The sequence below is a fragment of the Heptranchias perlo genome, chromosome 6 (assembly GCF_035084215.1).
Source record: "Heptranchias perlo isolate sHepPer1 chromosome 6, sHepPer1.hap1, whole genome shotgun sequence".
NCBI classification, from domain to species: domain Eukaryota; kingdom Metazoa; phylum Chordata; class Chondrichthyes; order Hexanchiformes; family Hexanchidae; genus Heptranchias; species Heptranchias perlo.
This window is the reverse complement of record NC_090330.1, coordinates 1536868-1561009: the sequence shown is the minus strand read 5'-3', so window position 1 is coordinate 1561009 and position 24142 is coordinate 1536868. Positions and strand designations below refer to the sequence as shown.

Genomic DNA, 24142 nt, shown 5'->3' with positions numbered 1-24142 from the left:
ATCAAGTGTTCAAATCCTGGAATGGGGACTCAAGCCCACAGCCTTTCAAAATGATGTCAACTGAGTCAAGCTGACACTACTTGGACTCAAGAAAAATTTGCATTTATACAGCACCTCTCACCTTAGGACGTCCCAAAGCACTTTACAGCCAATTAAGTACTTTTGAAGTATCGTTACTGTTGTAATTTGGGAAACGCAGCAGCCAATTTGCACACAGCAAGATCCCACAAACAGCAATGTGATAATGACCAGATCATCCACTTTTCAGTGATGTTGGTTGAGGGATAAATATTGGCCAGGACACCGGTGAGAACTCTCCTGCTCTTCTTCAAAATAGTGGCCATGGGATCTTTTACTTCCACCCGAGAGGGCGGACGCGACCTCTGTTTAACGTTTCACCCAAAAGAGAGCACTTCTGACAATGCAGCACTCCCTCAGTATTGCACTAGAAGTGTTAGCTTGGATTATGGGCTCAAGTCTCTGGAGTGGGACTTGAACCCATGACGTTCTCATTCAGAGGCAAGAGTGCTACCCACTGAGCCACAGCTGACACCTGTGTCAGCAGAATCCAACCAAATCTTCACAAAAAGAACCAAGATACTGTATAGAAAAGTTTAATGATGGTTCACCATTCATACCAAATAGTTACGAGACTGTACAAAGAATATACACTGCAAGCAGCATGACCTTGCAGTTAAGCAGGTGACAGCATCACAGAACCCTCCCCCCCAACCCTATGGCAGTGAGTGTGAAAAGCATCTAGCTCATACATCCTGTTCATTATCCAAGGCAGTTAAAACCATATCAGCAGCAGCCTCCTGCTTAAGGAGCGCCCACCCATCACTAGAGCACAATGTCACACCAAAGAGACGGTCAGTATCCTCTTACCACCCTGCCCCACCTCCCACCCTACTAACAAGCCCAGTTCCAGCAATGGGAAAGCTGCTTGGTGACTGTGATTGGTGCTGTACCTCCCACACTATTCCGCATCAAGCATGAAAGGTAAATGAGGACAACCCTGCCTCCTAGTGTTGACCCCATTAGTTCTGCGTTTTGATCCAGGTTGCGATAAGGATTCATGTTACATTAATCTGTTAATGGTCCAGGTCTGGTGAACAGAAAGGCTCCTAGAATGCTCCTTGCTGTTGGGTTTGCCAGTGTACTCCTACATCCAGTATTAAATGGGCTAAAGGGCACATGCAAGGAATCGGGGAATGGCCCTGGGTTTAAGAGCCACACATCAGGCAATCCGCCCGGTTCTCCAGTGAGCACACCATGGCTGCTTTGTTCCTTTCCTTCTCGTCTGGTGTCACTGATGCGTTCTCGTGGAGCTTTTCCTTGTTCAGCGTGAACTGGATAGGATTGGCTGCAGGCCGGGTCCTTAAATAATACATCCCGGTCTTCAGTCCCTGTGAAGCGAAGCAGACTGGTTATCAATGCTGCATATTCAGACTTTCAGCACTCACCACAACCACCTGCTCTTTCCCTGTAGCCCTGTAAATTTTTTCCCCTTCAAGTATTTATCCAATTCCCTTTTGAAAGTTATTACTGAATCTGTTTCCACCGCCCTTTCAGACAGTGCATTCCAGATCATAACTCGCTACGTAAAAATTTTTTCCTCATGTCACCTCTGGTTCTTTTGTCAATCATTTTAAATCTGTGTCCTCTGGTTACCGACCCTCCCGCCACTGGAAAGTTTCTCTATCAAAACCATTCATGATTTTGAACGCCTCTATCAAATCTCCCCTTAACCTTCTCTGCTCTGAGGAGAACAACCCCAGCTTCTCCAGTCTCTCCACATAACTGAAGTCCCTCAAGCCTGGTATTATTCTAGTAAATATAGCACCTTTAATGTAGTAAAGCATCCCAAGGCGCTTCACAGGAGTGGTCAAACATTTGACACCATGAGATATTAGGACAGGTGACCAAAAGCTTGAGCTAAGAGGTAGGTTTTAAGGAAAACACACACACACTTTATATAGAGCGAGGGGTTTAGGGAGGGAATTCCAAAACTTAGGGGGCTAGGCTGCTGAATGCATAGCCACCAATGGTAGAGCGATGGAAATCGGGGATGTGCAAGGGGCCAGAATTGAAGGAGCCCAGAGATCTCGAAGCTCATGGCACAGAATGTAACCGCCCTATAAATATTTGTTTTTCATTAATCTCCCCCGTGGTAATCTTCCCCCCACCCTCCCAAAGGCACCAGCCCTTGCTGTGGGAAGGATTCGAGCAGCAACAGCCTCGGTACATGACCCAGTGAGCCAAAATGTTGAGAATCGGCGACTGATGGATTTTGGGGGTGGGAGAAAGACACGTTCACCCCAAGCTGAGTCGGATCAGTCTGTTCCACATAGTTACTGCCTCAGAGGGTTGGGAGTTTTGTTTTAATCTCCAGTTCTGCTCGAGACTCATTAATTTTAACTCCCATCTTCTGTAGATCTATGCTCAAACAACCTGCTTGTCTAACCATCTCAGGAAATTACAGATCTGGAACATCTTTCCTCTCGCCATCAAACCCTTCAAGTAGAATCTGCCGATACCGTTCAGCATCGCAGATTCCTCCACCCGCCCCGCCCCCCCCCGATATTTACCTGCTTCCAGCCGTAGAAGTGCATGCTGGTCAGCTTGCCATAATTGGGCTCAGCAACGTGAATATTCAGTGACTGGCTTTGGTCGATGTAAGCACCGCGGTCAGCCGCCATCTTAATCACCGTCTTCTGCGATATCTCCCAGACGGTCTTGTACAGCAACTTCAGGTCATCGGGGATCTCGGCAACGTTCTGCCAAAAGAAACAGGATTTATTACAGCTCCAATAGAGGCGTAGGACTGTACACCACAGGAGGGCACCATTTGGTCCATCTGTGCCCTCTCTCAACATAGGAACAGGAGTGAGCCGTTCAGCCCCTCGAGCCTGTTCAGCATCTTAACGCCATTTACCCACCTTGCTTCCATATCTTTAAATACCCTTACCTAAGAAAAATCTATCAATCTCAACGATCATACAACAAATCTATCAATCTCAATAAAAGAACTATCATTGCAGTCCCATCCCTCTGCCCTTTCACCACTTTAATTCAAGTATTTCTCCATTTCCCTTTAAGTGGTTATGGATTCTGCTCCCGTCACCTATGCCCTACAACCACTGGGCAAAATAATTTCTGCTAGCCCTGCCCCTCATTTGTTTGTTCATTTAATTATTTTAAATTCATGACCTCCAGTTACCGACTCACTGACCAGTGGAAATAGTTCTTCCTGATTTATCTCATCAAAACTCCACAATTTTGAACAGCTCTTGGCTCTCCTCTTAGCCTTCTTTATTCTAATGAAGCGATCCGTTTCATTTAGCATCTCCTTACTAGGGTTGTAGTAAAGTGCACGGGGGTGAAGGTTTGGTGGTTATAGGTCTGCCACCGGGGGTGGGAACATTGCAATCAATTTAAGGCGATGAATTAAAACACGCATTAAAATTGGTTTCAGCAGGATTTTTTCACTCCCCTCCTATAGCACATTGGTAACAAGACACTAAGCTCAAGAGACAAAACCAACTAGAATTAAACTAACACCAGTGACTTGAGTGAACGAGGCGAGCTGCAAGGTGCAGCGTTTCCTACCTGGATCGATCCATTCTGAGCAATGATCTGGTTCTTCATATCCTCGCTCCACAGCCCACGCTCAGTAAGGTCCTTCAATAAATGCGGGTTCACAATCTGCAAGCATGACACACAGCATCATGAGCTGCCCTAGTCCACCTAGAGCTCCCATTCTCTTACCCCGTTCCAACATTACCGTCACCCCATTATACGAGGGTGTCTCACCTGGAACTCCCCAGAAAGCACACGACGGGAGTAGATATTGCTGGTGTACGGTTCAATCGACTCATTGTTACCCAGGATCTGAGCTGTAGACGCAGTTGGCATTGGAGCAAGCAGGAGACTGTTTCGAACACCATGGCTACCCAGAGAGAAACATATAAAGAGCGACGGGAGGTTAGGAGGCCTTGTTATGAATTCTCAACTGGTCATGGTCTAACAAGTTTCACACAAGTCACTAAGTGCAAGAAAGGACACAACCCAAATACAATCAGATTTCCTCTCATTATAGATAATAGAATCACAGCACTGAAGGCGGTCATTGAGCTCACCGTGCCTCTGCCAGCTCTTGCATGCAAATTAAGAGCAGGAGTAGGCCATTCGGCCCCTCGAGCCTGCTCTGCCATTTGATAAGATCATGGCTGATCTGATTGTGACCTCAACCCTACTTTCCCGTCTACCTACTAGAACCTTTGACTCCCTTGTTAATCAGGAATCTATCTTTGAAAGAGCTATCCAATTAGTCCCACTCTCCTGCTCTTTCCCCATAATATTGCAATTTTTTCCTGTCTCAATCTCTGGTGCTAAGAATTTTCATGTACAGGCAAAGTCCAATGGGCCCAAATAACCAGAGTTTCTTTGACATCAAACCCAACTATCCCTCCTTCTAAACCAGGTAGCTACAGACCATTTAGCTTCATATCAATAGCAGACAGACCATCAAATTCCTCTGGGAGATTAGCATGTGTACAGAGGAAGGGAATACAGACTTTCTAAAAGTACCTGAAAAGACGTCACAGATCAGTGAGATGGAATCTATTTTGGGAACAGATATAGGTGGGGGCAGATACACAAATCTGGGGAAGGGGGAAAAGAGAGATGCACCTCATTATACAGCCATGGACGAGGTGCCATGTAGATTCACTGGGATAGTACCAGGGTGGGAGGGTGCAACTATAAGAGGATTCCAAAACTAGGGCAATATTCACCAGAGCAGGGAAGGTTAGAGGGGGATCTAATAGAAGGGTGTATGATAGAAGGGTTCAAATGATAAAAGCACTTGGGAAGGTACTGAAAGATTATTTCTACTGGTCAGTGAATACTGGTCATTAGGAAAGATTGGATAGGCTGGGGTTGTTCTCTTTGGAGCAGAGGAGGCCGAGGGGTGATTTAATTGAGGTGTACAAAATTATGAGCGGACTAAATAAATAGCTGATAGGGAGTACCTATTTCCCTTAGCAAAGAGGTCAATAACCAGGGGACATGGATTTAAAGTGAGTGGTAGAAGGATTAGAGGGGAGCTGAGGAAATGTTTTTACCCAGAGGGTGGTGGGGGTCTGGAACTCACTGCCTGAAAGGGTGGTAGAGGCAGAAACCCTCGTCACATTTAAAAAGTACTTGGATGTGCACATGAAGTGCGGTAACCTACAGGGCTACGGACCAAGTGCTGGAAAGTGGGATTAGGCTGGGTAGCTCATTTTCGGCCGCGCGGACACGATGGGCCGAATGGCCTCCTCCTGAGCCGTAAATTTCATATGATTCTAATAGGCAACGAGACTGCATAGCCTCAGGATCAGTGCTGGGATCACTAAAGGGAAAGGGAAGGAGGAATATAGTCACAAAGGGTTATCAGAGTACAGAAACCATTGTAGCAATTGGCCAAATGGCAGACTCCTGTGTTGAATGTTCATTGATTCTCGTGATGTCCCTCATCATTCCCCCCCTCCCCCTCTCACCACAACCAGAACACCATCAGTTTAACTAACCTGATTGAGTTCTTTGACAAAGTAACAGAGGAGGTTGATAGTTATTGTGATTGATGTTGAGTATATGGGCTTTCAGAAGGCATTTGATAAAGTACCACATAATAGATTTGTTCGCAAAATTAAAGCCCATGGGATTAAAAGGGACAGTGACAGCATGGATACAAAATTGGCTACGGGACAGAAAGCAGAGAGTAGGCGAACAGTTGATTTTCAGACTGGAAGTATACAGTGGTGTTCCCCAGGGGTCAGTATTAGGACCACTGCTCTTTTAGATATATAATAATGGCCTGGACTTGGCCATTATTATATATCTAAAAGAACATGGGTATAATTTCAAAGTTTGCAGATGACACGAAACTTGGAAACGTAGTAAACAATGTGGAGGATAGTAACAGACTTCAGGAGGACAGAGACAGACTGGTGAAATGGGCAGACACATGGCAAATGAAATGTAATACAGAGAAGTGTGACGTGATACATTTTGTTAGAATGAGGAGAGGCAATATAAACTAAATGGTACAATTCTAAAGTGGGTGCAGGAACAGATAGACCTGGGGGTGCACATACACAAATCTTTGAAAGTGGCTGGACAAGTTGAGAAGGTATTAAAAAAGCATATGGGATCGTGGGCTTTATTAATAGAGGCAGAGAGTACAAAAGCAAGGAAGTTATGCTAAACCTTTATAAATCATAGATTAGGCCTCAGCTGGAGTATTGTGTCCAGTTCTGGGCACCGCACTTTAGGAAAGATGTGAAGGCCTTAGAGAGGGTGCAGAAGAGATTTACTAAAATGTTATCAGGGATGAGGGACCTCAGTGACGTGGAGAGACTGGAGAATCTGGGATTGTTCGCCTTGGAGCGGAGAAAGTTGAGTAGGGTTTGATAGAGGTGTTCAAAATCATGAACAATTTTGACAGAGTAAATAAGGAGAAACTGTTTCCAGTGGCAGAAGGGTCGGTAACCAGAGGACACAGATTTAAGGTGATCGGCAAAAGAACCAGAGGGGAGATGAGGAAACATTTTTTTTTAAACATAGCAAGTTATGATCTGGAATTCACTGCCTGAAAGGGTGGTGGAAGCAGATTCAATAGTAACCTTCAAAAGGGGCATTGGATAAATATTTCAAGGGAAAAAATTTCGAGGGCCACAGGGAAAGAGGACTAATTAGATAACTCTTTCAAAGAGGCAGTACAGACACAATGGGCCAAATGGTCACCTGTGCTGTACAATACCCCTCAATCCCACCTACTGACCTTCTCCCTCAACACCTTCTCTCCAGAAACACATTTAATTCTCTTCTGACCCCATTTACACTGTCCTTCCCAGGGAACTTATTCCACAACACGATTTCCCCTTGCCGTCCATTCTCACCCCTTCACCACTTGCCTGGATCAGGTGTCAGTTCTCTTCATAATCTTGAGAAACTCAATTAAGTGACCTCAGTCTCCCCTTTCTCTAACAGGGTTGTTCCAACCCAAGAAAGTGCCAACTGAATAGACAAAGAATCCTCACCATCCTCTATTCAGCCCCTTCAAAATTATTTAACAGAAACTTACTTTGCAATCCTCTCCTTCAGCCCCTTCCAGTCCCAAAGATCAGTGGGAGTGACGTTCCACATATCATACTGAAGGATCTGAAAGCACAGCAGTCAGCATGTGATAAATTCATAGGGATTTTGTCCTGTTTAATACAGAAGAACGCACATGATCTTTAAAACCACTGGGACTGAAAACAAACTGCACATAATCAACCCCCACAGAACACAAGGCTTGCAATCCACGCATCGTGTACACTAAGCTCACCGTGACATAGGGCATTACAGTGTTTGATGGCACAGTGTAGAGGGAGCTTTACTCTGTATCTAACCCGTGCTGTACCTGCCCTGGGAGTGTTTGATGGGACAGTATAGAGGGAGCTTTACTCTGTATCTAACCCATTGGGACTAGTTGCTCATTAGTTGCCGGATGTCTGAAATCTCTGCTCTGTCACTCTAGACATTCCATTTGCTCCGGTTCTCTAACGCGGGTGATACGGATACATTAGCTATCAATAATAGTCACTGGCACAGTTCACTCAGCACATTTTCAGGCATTTAAACCCTCTCCTGACAGCACCTACACGTGCTGTGGTATGGGTTCCAGGCATGAGCTGTCCTCCAGCACTTTATCCAAATGTCCATATTTGATGTGTGAGCAAGGATTTACAAACATTTCAACCATGTAGGGTATCAGTCAAATCAGCCCTCATCTGTTGTCCACACACTCACTGAACTAGGAGGGGTCGTTGGATAGCCATTGGTAGCAGAAATTTCCCTCCATGACTCGGGGTGTCAAGTTGTAGCATCCAGGTTTAGATCAGATAACTGGGGACAGTAGTGCAGCGGTTATGTTACTGGACTGGACTAATAAGCCAGAGAACGTGCGTTCGAATCCCAACAGGGCATAACATATTATAAAATCTGGAAATAGAAAGCTGGGATCAGTAAGAGTGACCATGAAGCTGTCAGATTGTTGTAAGAACCCAACTGATGTCCTTAACTGGTCTGGGCCTGTGTGACTTCAGGCCCACACCAACGTGGTTCACTCTTAACTTCCCTCTGGTTTGCTAGGCCACTTCACTCAGTTGTGCAAGACAACCCACCAACTTCTCAGGGCAACTGGGGACGGACGGACAATAAATGCCGGCCTTGCCAGCAATGCCGACATCTCGAGAATGAATTTAAACAAAAACTCAGAAGGTGCTGGGAACTGAATGGTTATAAAAGGAGGCCTCAGAGATAAGTAACTGGGAGCTGTGCCACACTGAGGATTGAATGTGGGCCTGGAACTGTAATGGGGCTGAAGTCAGACTGTTTCACCAGAAACACTCACCCCTTTGCTGACAGGGCAGCCCTGGTAACTCTCATAGGGGCCCAGCTCCCTGGCTAGGTCACAGCTAGCATCCAATGCTGCGTAATAAATGGTCTCAAAGATCTGGATGTTGAGTTTCTGAGCTTCTTCACTTTCAAAGGGCTGTCGCATCAGGATGAAGGCGTCCGCTAGGCCCTGGACTCCGATTCCTATCGGCCTGTGTTTTTTGTTAGAATATTCTGCCTAAAAGACACCAATGATGGAAGCGCTCAGCAAGCATGTTAAACAATTTCTCATGTCATTCCTAAAATTTTGATCAGCAACGTCCCAACCCCTGCAACAGCCTCAGTGCTCACAGGCACGATGGCCCGAATGGCCTCCTCCTGTGCTGCCATTTTATGTTAAAGCCCAACCCCAAACAGAAAAAGTCATAACTTATTAAACAGCACAACAGGAAAACTCATTAAACCCCAACAAGCCTGACCCCTTTTCAAAGATCAACCTCATCTGTCCTCCACCCCAGCTCCCCACATCCTCCACCCTACCCACAATCTAACAATAAAATGAGACCCTCCCCAATATGGCCTCTATCCCACCAACTCTTGACGTACCTCAGGAACTGGATAGTAGTTCACGTCGATGATTTTATTCAGGTTTCTAACGATTACCCTCGTGACCTCAGCGAGTTTGTTGAAGTCGTAGGTGCGTTCTGCGGTGACGTACATATTCAGCGCCAGTGAAGCCAAATTACAAACTGCGACCTGCCAACAAAAAGCCGAACCAGAGGGTGGGATCAGTCTCAAATATTACAACAGGCTGTAGAAATACTCAATATATTACTTTAACATTAACACCAGTGATGGGTAATTCAGTGGACAGCTCCCCCAATGGCCATGTCAGTAAATGCACCATCGATTGTCTTTGAGAGACACACAAACCAGAAGCTTCAAACTCTCATCCCGGCCTCTGCTAAGTTAACTATGCCCAGCGAGGACAGTGTTTGGGGTGCTACAGCTGACTTTCCACAGGGGTGAGACAAAGATTCGAGTAGTGGTCTTTAATACCAGTCTTTCACCGATCACCAACAATAAATTACCAGATTTCTTTGGAGTGAATTGGTAAACACTGATTTCCTGTCAAATGAGAGTTAAACCACAAGCATCAGAATGTCAGCAAGCAAAAGAGCCTCGATAACGATACTGCGACGTTATTAGCAAAATTAATATACTGTGCTACATACAACAATCCTAATATTGTCTGGTGTGGCTCAGTAAGTAGCACAACTCACCTCTGAATCGGAAGGTCGTGGGTTCAAGTCCCACTCGAGACTTGAGCACAAAATCTAGGCTGACTCTCGCAGTGCAGTAGTCAGAAGTACAGTCTTTTGGATGAGACATTAATCCCTGTCGGGTGCATGTAAAAGATCCCTTCAAAGAGCAGGGGAGTTCTCCCCGGTGTCCTGGCTAATATTTATCCCTCAACCAACATCACTAAACAACAGATTATCTGGTCATTATCACATTGCTATTTGTGGGGTCTTGCTGTGCGCAAATTGGCTGCTGCGTTTCCTACATTACAACAGGGACTACAGTTCAAAGGCTGTGAAGCACTTTGGGATGTCCCACGGTCACGTAAGGAGCTCTACAATTGCAAATTCTTTATTGCAGTCGAATGCTACAGAAAGTATGTTAATTCCTTAATGTCCAAAGGAATTAAAAACACTGTGGTTATTCAAAGACTGCAGGCAGCGATATCTTTTTAGTCATTTGTTACAGGGACTTGAGGATTTGCCCACAAGTTACTGGTGATTTTGAACGGAGTGGGCCTGTGCACTCTGCTCACCTCGGTCTGACTGGTGTACTCCACAATCTCGGTGCACAGGTTGCTACATTTGATGGTGCCCAGGTTCTGCTGATTACTCTTCCTGTTACAGGCATCTTTGTACAGCATGTACGGAGTTCCCGTCTCGGTCTGCGACTCAATGATGGCGTACCACAGCTGCTGTGCCTCCACCACCTTGCGTGCACGCCCCTCTTTCTCGTACCTGCAGGGAGAGACAGCCGGTTGTAGCAGGAGCTGACAGGTTACAGTGAGATGGGGCAGACAGTCCGATATTTAAATACTCGTTGGGGTTACTCACATCAGCGCCTATACTTAGAGATAAAATCCACCAAACCAATTCACTTTTGACAGAGATCATGTCTACAATAGGTTAGATAGGTGGTTGAAGGAAAGGGAATAAAGGTATGTGGGAATGAGAACATGGACTAGAATTACAGCTCATGTGGACAGTAAACCAACACAGATTGGTTGCACCAAACAGCCAGTTTCTGTGTTGTAATTTCCATGTACCTTTGCTGTCTGTTACATGGAGGCCATTCAGCCCATCAAGCATGTTCAGTCATTCAATTAGATCATGGCTGATCTGTATCTCTACTCCCATCTACCTGCCTTAGCTCCATATCCCTTAATACCCTTGCCTAACAAAAATCTATCAATCTGTTTTGAAATTTTCAATTGACCCCCAGCCTCAACAGCTTTTCGGGGAGGGAAAAGAGTTTTTCAGATTTCCACTCCCCTTTGTGTGAAGAAGTGCTTCCCGACATCACCCCTGAACGGCCTGGCTCTAATTTTAAGGTTCTGCCCCCTTGTTCTGGACTCCCCCCACCAGAGGAAATAGTTTTTTTCTGTATCTACCCTATCAACTCCTTTTAACATTTTAAATACTTCAATTAGATCACCTCTTAACCTTCTACGCTCAAAAGGAACACAAGCCAAGTTTATGCAACCTGTCCTTATAATTTAACCCTTTTAGCCCCAGTACCATTCTGGTGAATCTGCTCTGCACCCCTTCAAAGCCAATATATCCTTCCCGAGGTGCGGTGCCCAGAACTGAACCCAGAATCTCCAGATGGGGTCTGACCAAAGCTTTATATAACTGAAGCATCATTTCCTCCCCTTTGTATTTCAGCCCCCTTGAGAAAAAGGCCAACATTCATTAGCCTTTATAATTATTTTTTGTACCTGACCACTAGCTTTTTAATAACTTACGTACATGGACCTCTAAACCTCTGTTCCTCCACAGGATACTTCATTCATAGCATCTAATTTCTTCCGGTCAATAGATAGGCCTGTACCCCCAGTGCTGTACAGTGACATGCCTGTACCCAGAGTACAGAGTAAAGCTCCCTCCACACTGTCCCATCAAACGCTCCCAGGGCAGGTACAGGATTAGATACAGAGGAAAGCTCCCTCTACACTGTTCCAATGTGTGACATCCCAAATTCAGGAGTGCCCCCCTCCCCAACTATCTCAGGCGAGGTTGCCAAATTAGTAACCATTGTGATATGGATCGACGGTCACTACAAAGCAGAATATCATCCAGTTCAGGGACACATTACCATCCCATCAGTCTGGGCTGCATTCAAACCCTTGTGCCAGTGGTGTCCATTTTTAGTTTTGAACAGGTGATCAGCGTGGTTCAGTGGCAGCACACTCCAGCCACACTCAGCCAGAGTTGTGGGTTCAAGTCCCACTCCAGAAGCTTGAGCACATCATGCAGGCTGGCTGTACAGAGGGAGTGCTGCACTGTCAGAGGTGCCATCTTTCAGAGACGACGCTAAACCGAAGCCCTGTCTGTCCTCAGCTGGGTGTAAAATATCCCATGGCACTTTTTTTTTAATGAACTGGTCATTATCACATTGCTGTTTGTGGGATCTTGCTGTGCATAAATTGGCTGTCATGTTTCTGACATTACAACAGTGACTACACTTCAAAAGTACTTCGTTGGCTGTAAAGCGCTTTGGGATGTTCTGAGGTAGTGAAAGGCGCTATATAAATGCAAGACTTTCTTTCAGATATTTGCATCTCAAACCAAGGTGGCCCCTTTTTCCTGTTTGCAACAGGTTGAAGGGGCTCCTTACCTCTCATACAGCACCTCAAACTCCTCCCCCCAGGTCTCATCCAGGCCTGGGCAATCGTGAGGACACATCAAAGACCAGTTCTGCAAAAATTAGAGAGCAATGAGTACAATGTGAAGAGATTACAGTACAGAAGGAGCCCCTTCACCCCCATCGCACCTCGAATCCCATTTCCTCGCTCTAATCTGAGCGATTTGAAGAGTTCAGCATCCTGTCTAGACTGGTCAGACGGGGTGCATCGCAGACAGTGCCTCCTGCTCCCACACCACAGGTACCCTAATGCAGCACAGCTTGTTGGATACACGCAAATTGTAGGATTCAATCTTTCAAATCCTTCAACTGACAGTCATGTGACACAAGCTGTACTGTCAAAACGTGACTGTCGGACGTGGCTCAGTGGGCAGCGCTCTGAGTCAGAAGGTCGTGGGTTCAAGTCCCACTCCAGAGACTTAAACACAATCTAGGCTGACACTAGTGCAGCACAGGGGAGGGAGCAGCAGAGTCACCAGAAACTGAGGTAAACCAAGGCCCCCTTCTGCCCTCAGGTGGGTGTAAAAAAAATCCCACCACCACAATTTTGAAGAGCAGGGGGGAGTTCTCCCCAGGTGCCCTGGGCCAATATTTATCCCTCAACCAACTTCACTAAAACAGATCACCTGGTCATCATCATATTGCTGTTTGTGGGATCTTGCTATGCACAAATTGGCTGCCGTGTTTCCTACATTACAACAGGGACTGCTCTTTGAAAAGTACTTCATTGGCTGTGAAGGGTTTTGGGATATCCGGAGGTGGTGAAAGGCACTGTGGAAATGCAAGTCTGTCCATCAGCGATTTGTTACTTTAACTGGCCTTCTGGCCAACGTTGGGACTTCCTGTGCTACAGGCCCTCGCCCTTCGTCTCTGCTGCTCCATCCAACAGGAGACAACTTTTGACTCTTCCCATTCCCTTCCCCCACTCTCACAACGACACTCTTACCTGGTTATTCTCAACGCGCTTCATGAAGAGATCCGGGATCCAAAGTGCGTAGAAGAGATCGCGAGCTCGTTGCTCCTCCTTGCCAGTGTTCTTTTTTAAATCCAGGAAGTCAAAGACGTCCATGTGCCAGGGCTCCAGGTAAATGGCGAAGGCCCCCGGTCTCTGCAGCGGAGCAAATGGTCACGGCTCGGTCAAGCTACGCTATAAGTTACTACGGCTTGAACTTCCTTCTAAACCCACTTCTAGACGCAAGCAAGCACTTAAGTTACCATGTACCTTGAAGCTTCGCTAGGGTGCAACTCCTAGAGTGGGCCATTCACGTAAATCTACACATGGAACTATTCGACGGCTATAAAGTACGCACATGTACTTCCAAACAGAGCCCCCCAACCCCCCTGTCTAACCCAAGGGGGCTGAAACCAACTGCAGTCCTTAACTAGCATTGTGAATGAGACCAGTTAACTCAGCACAAACTGGGAATTAAAGCTAGTTTCATTACACAGTCTCCCAAAATTGCAAGACCCCACTTAGGAACAGGAGGTGACCATTCAGCACCACAAGCCTGTTCCATAGTTCAATCAGATGACGGCTGATCTGTATCTTAACTCATTTACCCCTTTGCTCCACATCCGTCAACACCCTTACTTGACAAAAATTTATCGGTCTCAAACTGTGAAAATTTCAACTGACCCCCAGCATCCAGCTTTTTGGTGGAGCAAGTTCCAGATTTCTACCAGTGTGTGTGAAAATGTGCTTCCTGATTTCACCCTAGAACGGCTTCGCTGTAATTTTAATTTTAAGGTTACGCCCCCTCGTTCTGGACTCCCCCACCAGAGGAAATAGTTTTTTTCTGTATCTACCCCATCAACTCCTTAACATTTTAAATAATTCAATTAGATCACCTCTTAACCTTCTAAGCTCAAAAGGAACACAAGCTTAGTCTGTGCAACCTGTCCTTATAATTTAACCCTTTTAGCCCCAGTACCATTCTGGTGAATCTGCACTGCACCCCCTCCAAACCCAATATATCCTTCCTGAGGTACGGTGCCCAGAACCAAACTCAGCATCTCCAGATGGGGTCTGACCGAGGCTCTGTACAACTGAAGCACCACTGCGTTCCCTTTTGCATTCCAGCCTCCTTTAGATAAAGGTCAATATTCCATTAGCCTTTCTGATTGCTTCTTGTACCTGTGCACTAGCTTTTAGTGGTTTGTGCACCTCGACATCCAACGCCCTTTGTTCTTCCACAGCTCCTAGTCTCCCGCCATTAAGAAAATATTCCGCTCTGACTTCCTTGGATCCTAAGTGGATTACCTCTCACTTCCCCACTTCACTGGGGCAGAGTCTCAGTACTGTGATGCTGTGTAACTATAGCTGGCAGTTCTCAAAAACACTAACACACTCACCTTGTTTCCTCCTTGGTCCACGTAACGTGCAGTGTTATTGTAAACCCGCAGCATTGGGACAAGGCCATTGCTGTTTCCATTAGTCTGAAATGTTAAGAGTCGTTGTTACCAATGTACTACAACAGCTTGCCCTTACAGATTGTCTTTAACGTAGTAAAAACGTTCCAAGGCGCTTCACAGGAGCGTGAGCAAGAAAAGGCAATATAAACGAGTGGGCACAATTCTAAAAGGGGTACAGGAACAGAGATCTGGGGGTATATGTACACAAATCATTGAAGGTGGCACGGCAGATTGAGAAAGCAGTTAAAAAAGCATATGGGATCCTGGGCTTTATAAATAGAGGCACAGAGTACAAAAGTATGGAAGTCATGATGAACCTTTATAAAACACTGATTTGGCCACAACTGGAGTCGTGTCCAGATCTGGGTACCGCACTTTAGGAAAGATGTGAAGGCCTTAGAGGGTGCAGAAGAGATTTACTAGAATGATTCCAGGGATGAGGGACTTTAGTTACGTGGATAGACTGGAGAAGCTGGGGTTGTTCTCCTTAGAACAGAGATGATTGCGAGGAGATTTGATCGAGGTGTTCAAAATCATGAAAGGTCTGGACAGAGGAGATAGAGAGAAACTGTTCCCATTGGCGGAAGGGTCAAGAACCAGAGGACATAGATTTAAGGCGATTGGCAAAAGAACCAAAGGTGACCTGAGGAAAAACTTTTTTTTTAAACACAGCGAGTGGTTAGGATCTGGAATGCACTGCCCGAGGGGGCAGTGGAGGCAGATTAAATCATGGCCTTCAAAAGGGAACTGGATAAGTACTGGAAAGGAAATCATTTGCAGGGCTACGTGGATAGATTGGGGGAGTGGGACTAGCTGGATTGCTCGTGCATAGAGCCGGCACGGACTCGATGGGCCAAATGGCCTCCTTCCGTGTTGCAACCTTTCCACGATTCTAAGATTCTAAGGCACGGCTGCCAAAGGTGGGGCGATGAAAATCAGGGACGTGCAAGAGGCCAGAATTGGAGGAGCGCAGAGATCTTGGAGGGTTGTAGGGCTGGAGGAGGTTACACAGATAGGGAGGGGCGAGGCCATAGAGGGATTTAAACACAAGGATAAGAATTTTTTTTTTAAAAAACGAGTCGTTCCCAGACTGGGAGCCAAAGTAGATCAGCAAGCACAGGGGTGATGGGTACCATCAGGATCGCAGCCCAACTATTTTTGGTCCAATACATTTCTCCCAAGTTTGTGTGTAGCTGGTCAAAGCACTGAAATTAGCCCTCCTCCAGTTAAGTATCTTCACCTTTGATTGTTTACTTGTCCCTTTCCATAACTACTTTAAACCTAAATTGTAATGAACAAGATTTCGACGAGGAAATGCTTGGGCAATCTAGACGCACAAAAACATCTAAGGTCTGCACAATATGCCAGCCAATTTATAACTTAACTTCTGTTATGGGGTGACCTGATTGAGGTCTTTAAGATTATGAAAGGGTTTGATAGGGTAGACGTGGAGAAAATGTTTCCACTTATGGGGGAGACCAGAACTAGGGACCATAAATATAAGATAGTCACTAATAAATCCAATAGGGAATTCAGGAGAAACTTCTTTACCCAGAGAGTGGTGAGAATGTGGAACTCACTCCCACAAGGAGTAGTTGAGGTGAATAGTACAGATACATTTAAGGGGAATCTAGATAAACACATGAGGGAGAAAGGAGTAGAAGGATATGCTGATAGGGTGAGATGAAGTGGGGGGGAGGGGGAAAGAGTGGAAAAAGGAGACACGTGTGGAGCATAAACACCGGCATAGACCAGTTGGGCCGAATGGCCTGTCTGTGCTTTAATTTCGATGTAATGCTGTGAGCTCTCCTGAAAATCCGTTAGCATCGACACCCATAGGCCTCTCATCCAGAGTGCAAACCGCCAGCTCTTCATACTCACGCCTGCGATGTAGCTTCCTGTTGCTCGGATACTGCTCACGGCAACACCAATCCCCCCGGCCGATTTGGAAATCAGAGCACATTGCTTCAAAGTATCGTAAATCCCTTCAATGCTGTCATCCTTCATGGCTAGCAGGAAACAGCTGCAAGACAGAGTAGGTTCAGCGGGTGAACGGAAAGGAAGAGGGAAAGGTTCTGTCCTATATTCCCGAGACTCTATTGCGCAGGCCATTAGGTTTGAAGAATGGGAGATAGATCAGGAAATAGCTGTTAGGCGAAACCAAGCTTAGATAAAAACATATGATCAGGAGTAGGCCATACGGCCCCTCGAGCCTGTTCCACCATTCAACAAGATCATGGCGGATCTTCGACCTCAACTCCACTTTCCCGCCAGATCCCCATATCCCTTGATTCCCCTCGAGTCCAAAAATCTATCATGGTCTCGAACATACTCAACGACTGAGCATCCACAGCCCTCTGGGGTAGAGAATTCCAAAGATTCACAACCCAAGTGAAGAAATTCCTCCTCATCTCAGTCTTGAATGGCCGACCCCTTATCCTGAGACTATGCCCCCTAGTTCTAGACTTTCCAGCCAGGGGCAACAACCTCTCAGCATCTACCCTGTCATGCCTCCTCAGAATTTTATACGTTTCAATGAGATCACCTCTTATTCTTCTAAACTCCAGAGTATAGACCCATTCTACTCAATCTCTCCTCATAGGACAACCCTCTCATCCCAGGAATTAATCCAGTGAGGCTCTAAAGGTATATCCTTCCTTAGGAAAGGAGACCAAAACCGTACACAGTACTCCAGGTGAGGTCTCACCAATGCCCTGTACAATTGTTGCAAAACTTCCCTACTCTTGTACTCCAAGCCCCTTGCAATAAAGGCCAACATGCCATTTGCCTTCCCAATTGCTTCCTGTACCTGCATCTTAACTGTGTTTCTTGTATGAACTCACCCAAATCTCTGAAAACCTACATTTAATAGTTCCTCACCATTTAAAAAATTGTTTTTCTATTCTACCAAAGTGAATAACCTCACATTTCCCCACATTATACTCCATCTGCCACCTTCTTGCCCACTCACTTAACCTGTCTATATCCTTTTGCAGACTGTGTCCTCCTCACAGCTTACTTTCCCACCTAGTTTTGTATCATCAGCAAACTTGGATACATTACACTCGGTCCCTTCGTCTGTCTTTAATATAGATTGTAAATTGCTGAGGCCTGAGCACTGATTCTTGCGGCACCCCACTAGTTACAGCCTGCCAACCTGAAAATTATCCGTTTATCCCTACTGTTTTCTGTCCTTTAACCAATCCTCAATCCATGCTAATTATTACTCCCAATCCTGAGCCCTTACCTTGTATCACAATCTTTTGTGGCACCTTATCAAATGCCTTTTAAAAATCCAAATATACGACATCCACTGGTTCCCCATTATCTACGCTGCTAGTTACACCCTCAAAGAACTCTAATAAATTTGTCAAACACGATTTCCCTTTCATAAAACCATGACTCTCCTAATCATATTATGATTTAAGTGCCCTGTTACCACTTCCTTAATAATGGATTCCAGCATTTTCAGGATTTCAAACGGGTGAAGATTATGGGAGGAAGGAAAGACCGAGGGAGCTGGAGGTCTGAGGTGTTGGAAGCGACAAGAGAAGCGATCATAGTAATATTGATAAGACACGAACGAGGTTAAAAGCTAGCAGTGAGAAAAGTATTACCATCGGACAAGGCTTTTTATTGAATTTTGCCCAGGAATGCCATAGAGATAATGGGAGGGTTTGAGATAAGAGAGCAGCATTCAACTGGACTTTAGACAGAGGCTGGAATGGAGAGGCAACGTGGCCAAGAGTGCCAATAGAATTAAAAATCATACTGTCAAAGCTAAGAGATGGTGACTGTTTGGGTTTGTAAGCTATCGAGTACAGTCGTGGTTACAACATTGGACTAGCAACCCTGAGGTTGAGAGTTCAAATCCTACCATGGCAAGTTCAATGAATCTGGCAATTTGTGGGTTAGCACCAGGCATAATGACACTGAAACCAGCTGGATCGCAATAAAATCTGCCAACGCGATCCAGTCAGACCTACATGTGATTCCAGTCCCACTACATAGAATCATCGAATGGTCACAGCATAGAAGGAGGCCATTCAGTCCATCGAGCCCATGCCGGCTCTCTGCAAGAGCAATCCAGCTAGTCCCACTCCCCCGCCCTATCCCCATAACCCTGCAAATTTTTTCTTTCAAGTATTTATCCAGTTCCCTTTTGAAAACCACAAATGAATCTGCCTCCACCACCCCCTCGGGCAGTGCATTCCAGATCATAATCACTCGCTGTGTAAAAGTTTTTCCTCATGTCGCCTTTGGTTCTTCTGCCAATCACCTTAAATCTGTGTCCTCTGGTTCTCAACCCTTCCGCCAATGGGAACAGTTTCTCTCTATCTACTCTGTCTGGACCCTTCATGATTTTGAATACCTCGATCAAATCTCCTCGCAACAGTCTCTGTTCAAAGGAGAACAACCCCAGCTTCTCCAGTTTATCCACGTAACTAAAGTCCCTCATCCCTGGAATCATCCAGTGCAGCACGCTAAAGATCTTAAACTGTGCACAGATCTCCCCACAATGACTGAAATGTTTCAGGTCATTAAATATAGGACCAGTGCCCGATGTGACAACAAATAATGTTCCAGTATTTGACAAAAGATCTGCAATATGATCTTGGAAATACAAGTCCATTAGTGTCATCCGTTTAATGGGAATCCATCTCAACACAGTGCCCACAAACAGTGAGGAATTCCATTCTATCATGCGGACCACACACAGTGGGGAGATCCATCCCATCGCTGCCCACATACAGTGAGATCATTGTTGACACTGACCTCTGAAGTGGCCTAGTTTATTTTTTATTCATTCTCAGGATGGGAGTAACACTGGCACAGCTGGCATTTGTTGCCCATCCCTAGTTGCCCTCAGGTGGTGGGCCATGTTCTCGAACCGCTGCAGCCACTTCAGAGGGCAGCTAAGAGCCAACCACGTTGCTGTGGGACTGGAGTCACATATTCAGTGGCAAATACAATTTCTCCATCAATCCTTGGGAACTGAAGGTAGCAGATACCCTGTGGTCATGTTGATAACTTCAATAATCTTACAAGACACTGAAATGCACAGATGCTATTAACCTCATCGCCTCAACCACTAAAGTAACCCATGACTAAGCTCCATGGTCCAGCTCCCCTTGCGTGAATGGTCCACTGTCCATGACACAACCGAGATGGAGAAGGAGAAAAGACAAAGTGTAACCAGTGATCAGAAGATAAGGCTGGGTTTTAAAAGGCCCATAGGGTGTTGTAAGAGGAAGGGAAAACAGAGCAGGAAGGAGCTCCAGTTTTGAAGTTCTGGTAAAGAATGGTTTAGAGCAGTAGTTGTTGAGCCTTGGGGTTTAACTGTGAGGATTGCAGGGAAAAGGGAGACTGATCGAAATAGTGAGTGCAGGCCTGGGAAGCAACGAGGGGGCAAAGTTCAGAGGAGTGCCATACCTGGAGAGTTGAGGCCTGTTGGTGCCTGCGTTGAAGAGGGTGGGCGAGGCATGAGTAAACCACCTCTCTGACAACAGGTTGTACGTTTCAATGGCAGCATCGATGTCACACTTGTGGATTCCGACAGAGACCCTCATCAGCATGTGCTGAGGACGCTCCGCCACTAGAAAACAGAGCCCACGTCAAACAACGTAAAGGTAACTGAGCAGATACAGAATCAGAGACTCGCGGTGAATCTGGCGCTGCCGTGGGCTCAACGTCAGTCAGCCATCTTTGGGAACCAGGTTTTGCTCCAGTTCAGTGAACAACGCCTCCTGTCTTCAAGGGTTGGACATAAAATGAGTTTGGCCGTCTCACCCCCAGTTCCTCGTGACGATTCAGCACTAAACTGGTAAATGTAACTCAGGAGGGTGCCACTGGATGGCTGGTGCAGGAAATAGAACCACACACCACTGCAGTGTTGAGATTGGACAGCCGCCAGCATGTCTAGAATTCCCAGTACTAACCCCCCACACACTAAAACAAATCAATAAAAATCAACACTTCAAACTTGAGCTACCAGCTGCTGTCTCCTTTTGCAGCCCAATAGCTGTGCAAAGGTTTATCATACAGGGGCAATAAGAGAAGACTGAATCCCAGTGCTCTGCCAGCCAACAGTCACAGGGATAGGGAGATTTCCCATTTCACTACAGAAGTGAGTTAAACCTTCATCCCCCTCCATCTAGGCTGGAATTCAAACCAGGTCCCAGTAGCAAAAAGGTAGCGACTAAACCACCTCACACCCAATATGGATTGAAACTTGGGTCCCAGGGGGCAGGGCAGTCCCTGGCCCTCTGCACCGCCTGGTGGTCAGAAAGGATCTAGGGAGAGAGTCAGCATCTACGCAGAGCTTTTCCTGTTCCACAGCAAACCCCAGAGAGATAGCAGCAGGCCATACATACCCTTTCCAGCGATCTTCAGCAGATAGGAGCGTTCCAGTGTCTATAAAATGAAATTGCAAGAATAAGCCGACAACACCAAAGGCATTGCAACTAAAGCGAGCAATTCCTCCCCAACATACTCACCTTGAATCCAAAGTAATTGTAAGAGAAGTCCCGGTCGTAGATAATGACAGAGTTCAGGCGCTGAAGGAGAAGAACAGCATCATTTTAGTACAATTTGTAATTCAGCCAAGTTGAATTATATAACCTCTCCACCTCACCGGAAGGTGCAGACTTTTGTGTTGTCACTTGCACATCCCCGATTTTAATCGCTCCACCATTGGTGGCCGTGCCTTCAGCTGCCTAGGCCCTAAGCTCTGGAATTCTCTCCCTAAACCTCTCCCCCTCCTTTAAGACACCGCTTAAAACCTACCTCTTTGACCTCTTTTACCGGTCCCAGTATCTCATGTGGCTCGGTGTCAATGTTTGTCTGATTATGCTCCTGAGACACACCTTAGGACTTTTTCTACACTAAAAGCACTATATAAATGCAAGTTGTTGCATTGCACAGTTCTGTAGACACTCTGGTACCTTGTGAAGGTTTCCATCGGGTCACACACGAGCTTAGAGAGTGAACACTGGCAGGCTATTGGACTATGGGGGGAACATCACAACTGAGCCCGGTCGTGTCACTACCGAACATCCAGGCACATTCCAGCATGTCAATGTATGGGGATCAGGGACCCGGAATTCCACTCCCCAACCTAACCTGAGGGCACTAAAGCCAAATGTTGCTTCCACTGTAGTACCCAACTGTACTCAGCAGATCTAGGATCAAATCTGGGTCCTGTCACATTACATCAATTGTTACCTTCAGTGGCTAAAAGGAGCTATCTTTCCTCCCCATCATTCCCACAGCAGGAAAGAACTCACATCTTTGTTTTCCAGTACAAAATTCATAGTTTCCTTGGAAATCATGGGCGAGTGGTGGCTATTCAGAGGGTTCACATAGTTATACAGATCCTCCATGACCTCTGGAAAAGAAAGCAAACAGGCATAAGACAGAGTATGATCCCTCTAAACTAGTGTCAATCTACTAGTTATAAGGCCTAATACCCAAGTCGCAGTAATAACCAAAGCAGAAATAATCAGTAATGTCAAACAATCAAACAATGGCTGGTTTGGGAAATGAAAAAATGAAAAATGGATCTAACCCGTGCTGTACCTGCCCTGGGAGTGTTTGATGGGACAGTGTAGAGGGAGCTTTACTCTGTATCTAACCCTGTACCTGCCCTGGGAGTGTTTGATGGGACAGTGTAGAGGGAGCTTTACTCTGTATCTAACCCATGCTGTACCTGTCCTGGGAGTGTTTGATGGGACAGTGTAGGGGGAGCTTTACTCTGTATCTAACCCTGTACCTGCCCTGGGAGTGTTTGATGGGACAGTGTAGAGGGAGCTTTACTCTGTATCTAATCCTGTACCTGCCCTGGGAGTGTGTGATCCATATGCACGAGAACTTCTGGCCATTGAGAAAGCAGCCTGTACACGTGGTCAGTCCCCACCGGTGAAGACGACCCAATGGGCCATGCCCAATTGCTACAGTATACATTGATTGTAACACCGACCAAGAGATCCCCTGTTCGTTTCTCACACACAACTCACCACTGAACACTTTCTTAGTTTCTTTGTGGAGGTTGGAGACTGCAATCCGTGCAGCCAGAATGGCGTAGTCAGGATGTTTGGTTGTCATGGTAGCAGTAGTTTCTGCTGCCAGTGTATCCAGTTCGACTGTGGTGACACCACTGTACAGGCCCTGAATCACCTTCATCGTAATCTGCACCTAAAGGAGAATAAAACCATTTCAGCAAGATTACACTGGGTACAACTCAATCTCAAAAACACAAGGGCACCATTAATTTGATCCCCCACCCCATCTCACCTAAGTGACACTTTTTGGGGTACAGGTTCCCCAAGTGACAATCTCCCCCCAGCACCACGCCAAAGCAGCCACTCCTTGTTTACACCTAGACAGTGTGTTAGAAAGAATGAAAGGACCTGCATTTAGATAGCGCCTTTCACATCCTCAGGACATCCCAAAGCGCTTTACCGCCAATGAAGTACCGTCACTGTTATAATGTAAGAAACGCAACACAGCACAGCAACATCCCATAAAATGGCAAAGAGATAAATGACCAGATCATCTGTTTTAGTGATGTTGGTTGAAGGGTAAATATTGGTCAGAATGCCCCTGCTCTTCTTCCAATAGTGGCTGTGGGACCTTTTCCATCCACCTGAGGGGGCAGACTGCGCCTCGGTTTAATGTCTCATCCGCAGCACCGCACCTCCGACAGTGCAGCACTCCCTCAGTACTGCAATGAAATAGTGCTGGGACACTATTTGACAATGGGAGGCTTTACAGTTAACCACATTATGAGGATGGATTAGAAAAACTTGGGACTTCAGCCTTGAGGGGGATACATAAGGAGGCTTCATCCCTGTACCAGGTGTATTAGAAAAGATAATCCTGAGTATTACCTCAAGTTAAACTATAAGAGAAGGGAGAGAGGCATAAACAGGATAGGCGTCACGAAGACTTCACACAGACTGATCAATTTCTGGAATGGGCACCAGGTGGAGATAAGAGTCTGGGTCTTTGAAGAGGTAGGCTGCATGCTGTGATAGTGGGGATTGTAGGTCTCTGCTGAAGGATGGGCTGAATACCCCAATCCTGTCCTCACCTATCATGTGTCAGTGATCACAAGTGGTAACCCTGCCTGATTTCCCCCTTCCAGAGACCAGGTCAACAGCAGGCACTCCTGCAACTGTGAGCAATCACACAACGATTTGTATTTATATAGAAGTTTTAATGTGGTAAAAAGTCTCAAGGCGCTTCACAAGAGCAATCAAACAAAATTGACACTGAGCAAAGGAGGCGTTAGGACAGGTGACCAAAAGCTTGGTCAAAGAGGCTGGTTTTAAGAGGGGGGGGGGTCTTAAAAGGA

The 24142-nt window shown here is 46.0% G+C and overlaps 1 protein-coding gene across 1 annotated transcript in view; it reads right to left on the bottom strand.

Moving 5' to 3' along the window:
• Positions 1–598: 598 nt before the first annotated feature.
• Positions 599–24142, bottom strand: part of rrm1 (ribonucleotide reductase M1 polypeptide) — a 34233-nt gene continuing 10689 nt past the window's right edge. The window contains exons 3-19 of the mRNA XM_067985561.1: positions 22803–22980; positions 22074–22174; positions 21285–21344; positions 21162–21201; positions 20221–20383; positions 16669–16810; positions 14728–14811; positions 13322–13483; positions 12349–12428; positions 10268–10469; positions 9037–9186; positions 8447–8668; positions 7133–7209; positions 3817–3952; positions 3613–3708; positions 2592–2780; positions 599–1409 (exon numbers count right to left, since the gene is read on the bottom strand). Of these exons, the coding sequence (XP_067841662.1) occupies positions 1227–1409; positions 2592–2780; positions 3613–3708; positions 3817–3952; positions 7133–7209; positions 8447–8668; positions 9037–9186; positions 10268–10469; positions 12349–12428; positions 13322–13483; positions 14728–14811; positions 16669–16810; positions 20221–20383; positions 21162–21201; positions 21285–21344; positions 22074–22174; positions 22803–22980 (2265 nt within the window). The 3' untranslated portion in view covers positions 599–1226. The remainder of the gene's footprint in view (positions 1410–2591; positions 2781–3612; positions 3709–3816; positions 3953–7132; positions 7210–8446; positions 8669–9036; positions 9187–10267; positions 10470–12348; positions 12429–13321; positions 13484–14727; positions 14812–16668; positions 16811–20220; positions 20384–21161; positions 21202–21284; positions 21345–22073; positions 22175–22802; positions 22981–24142) is intronic.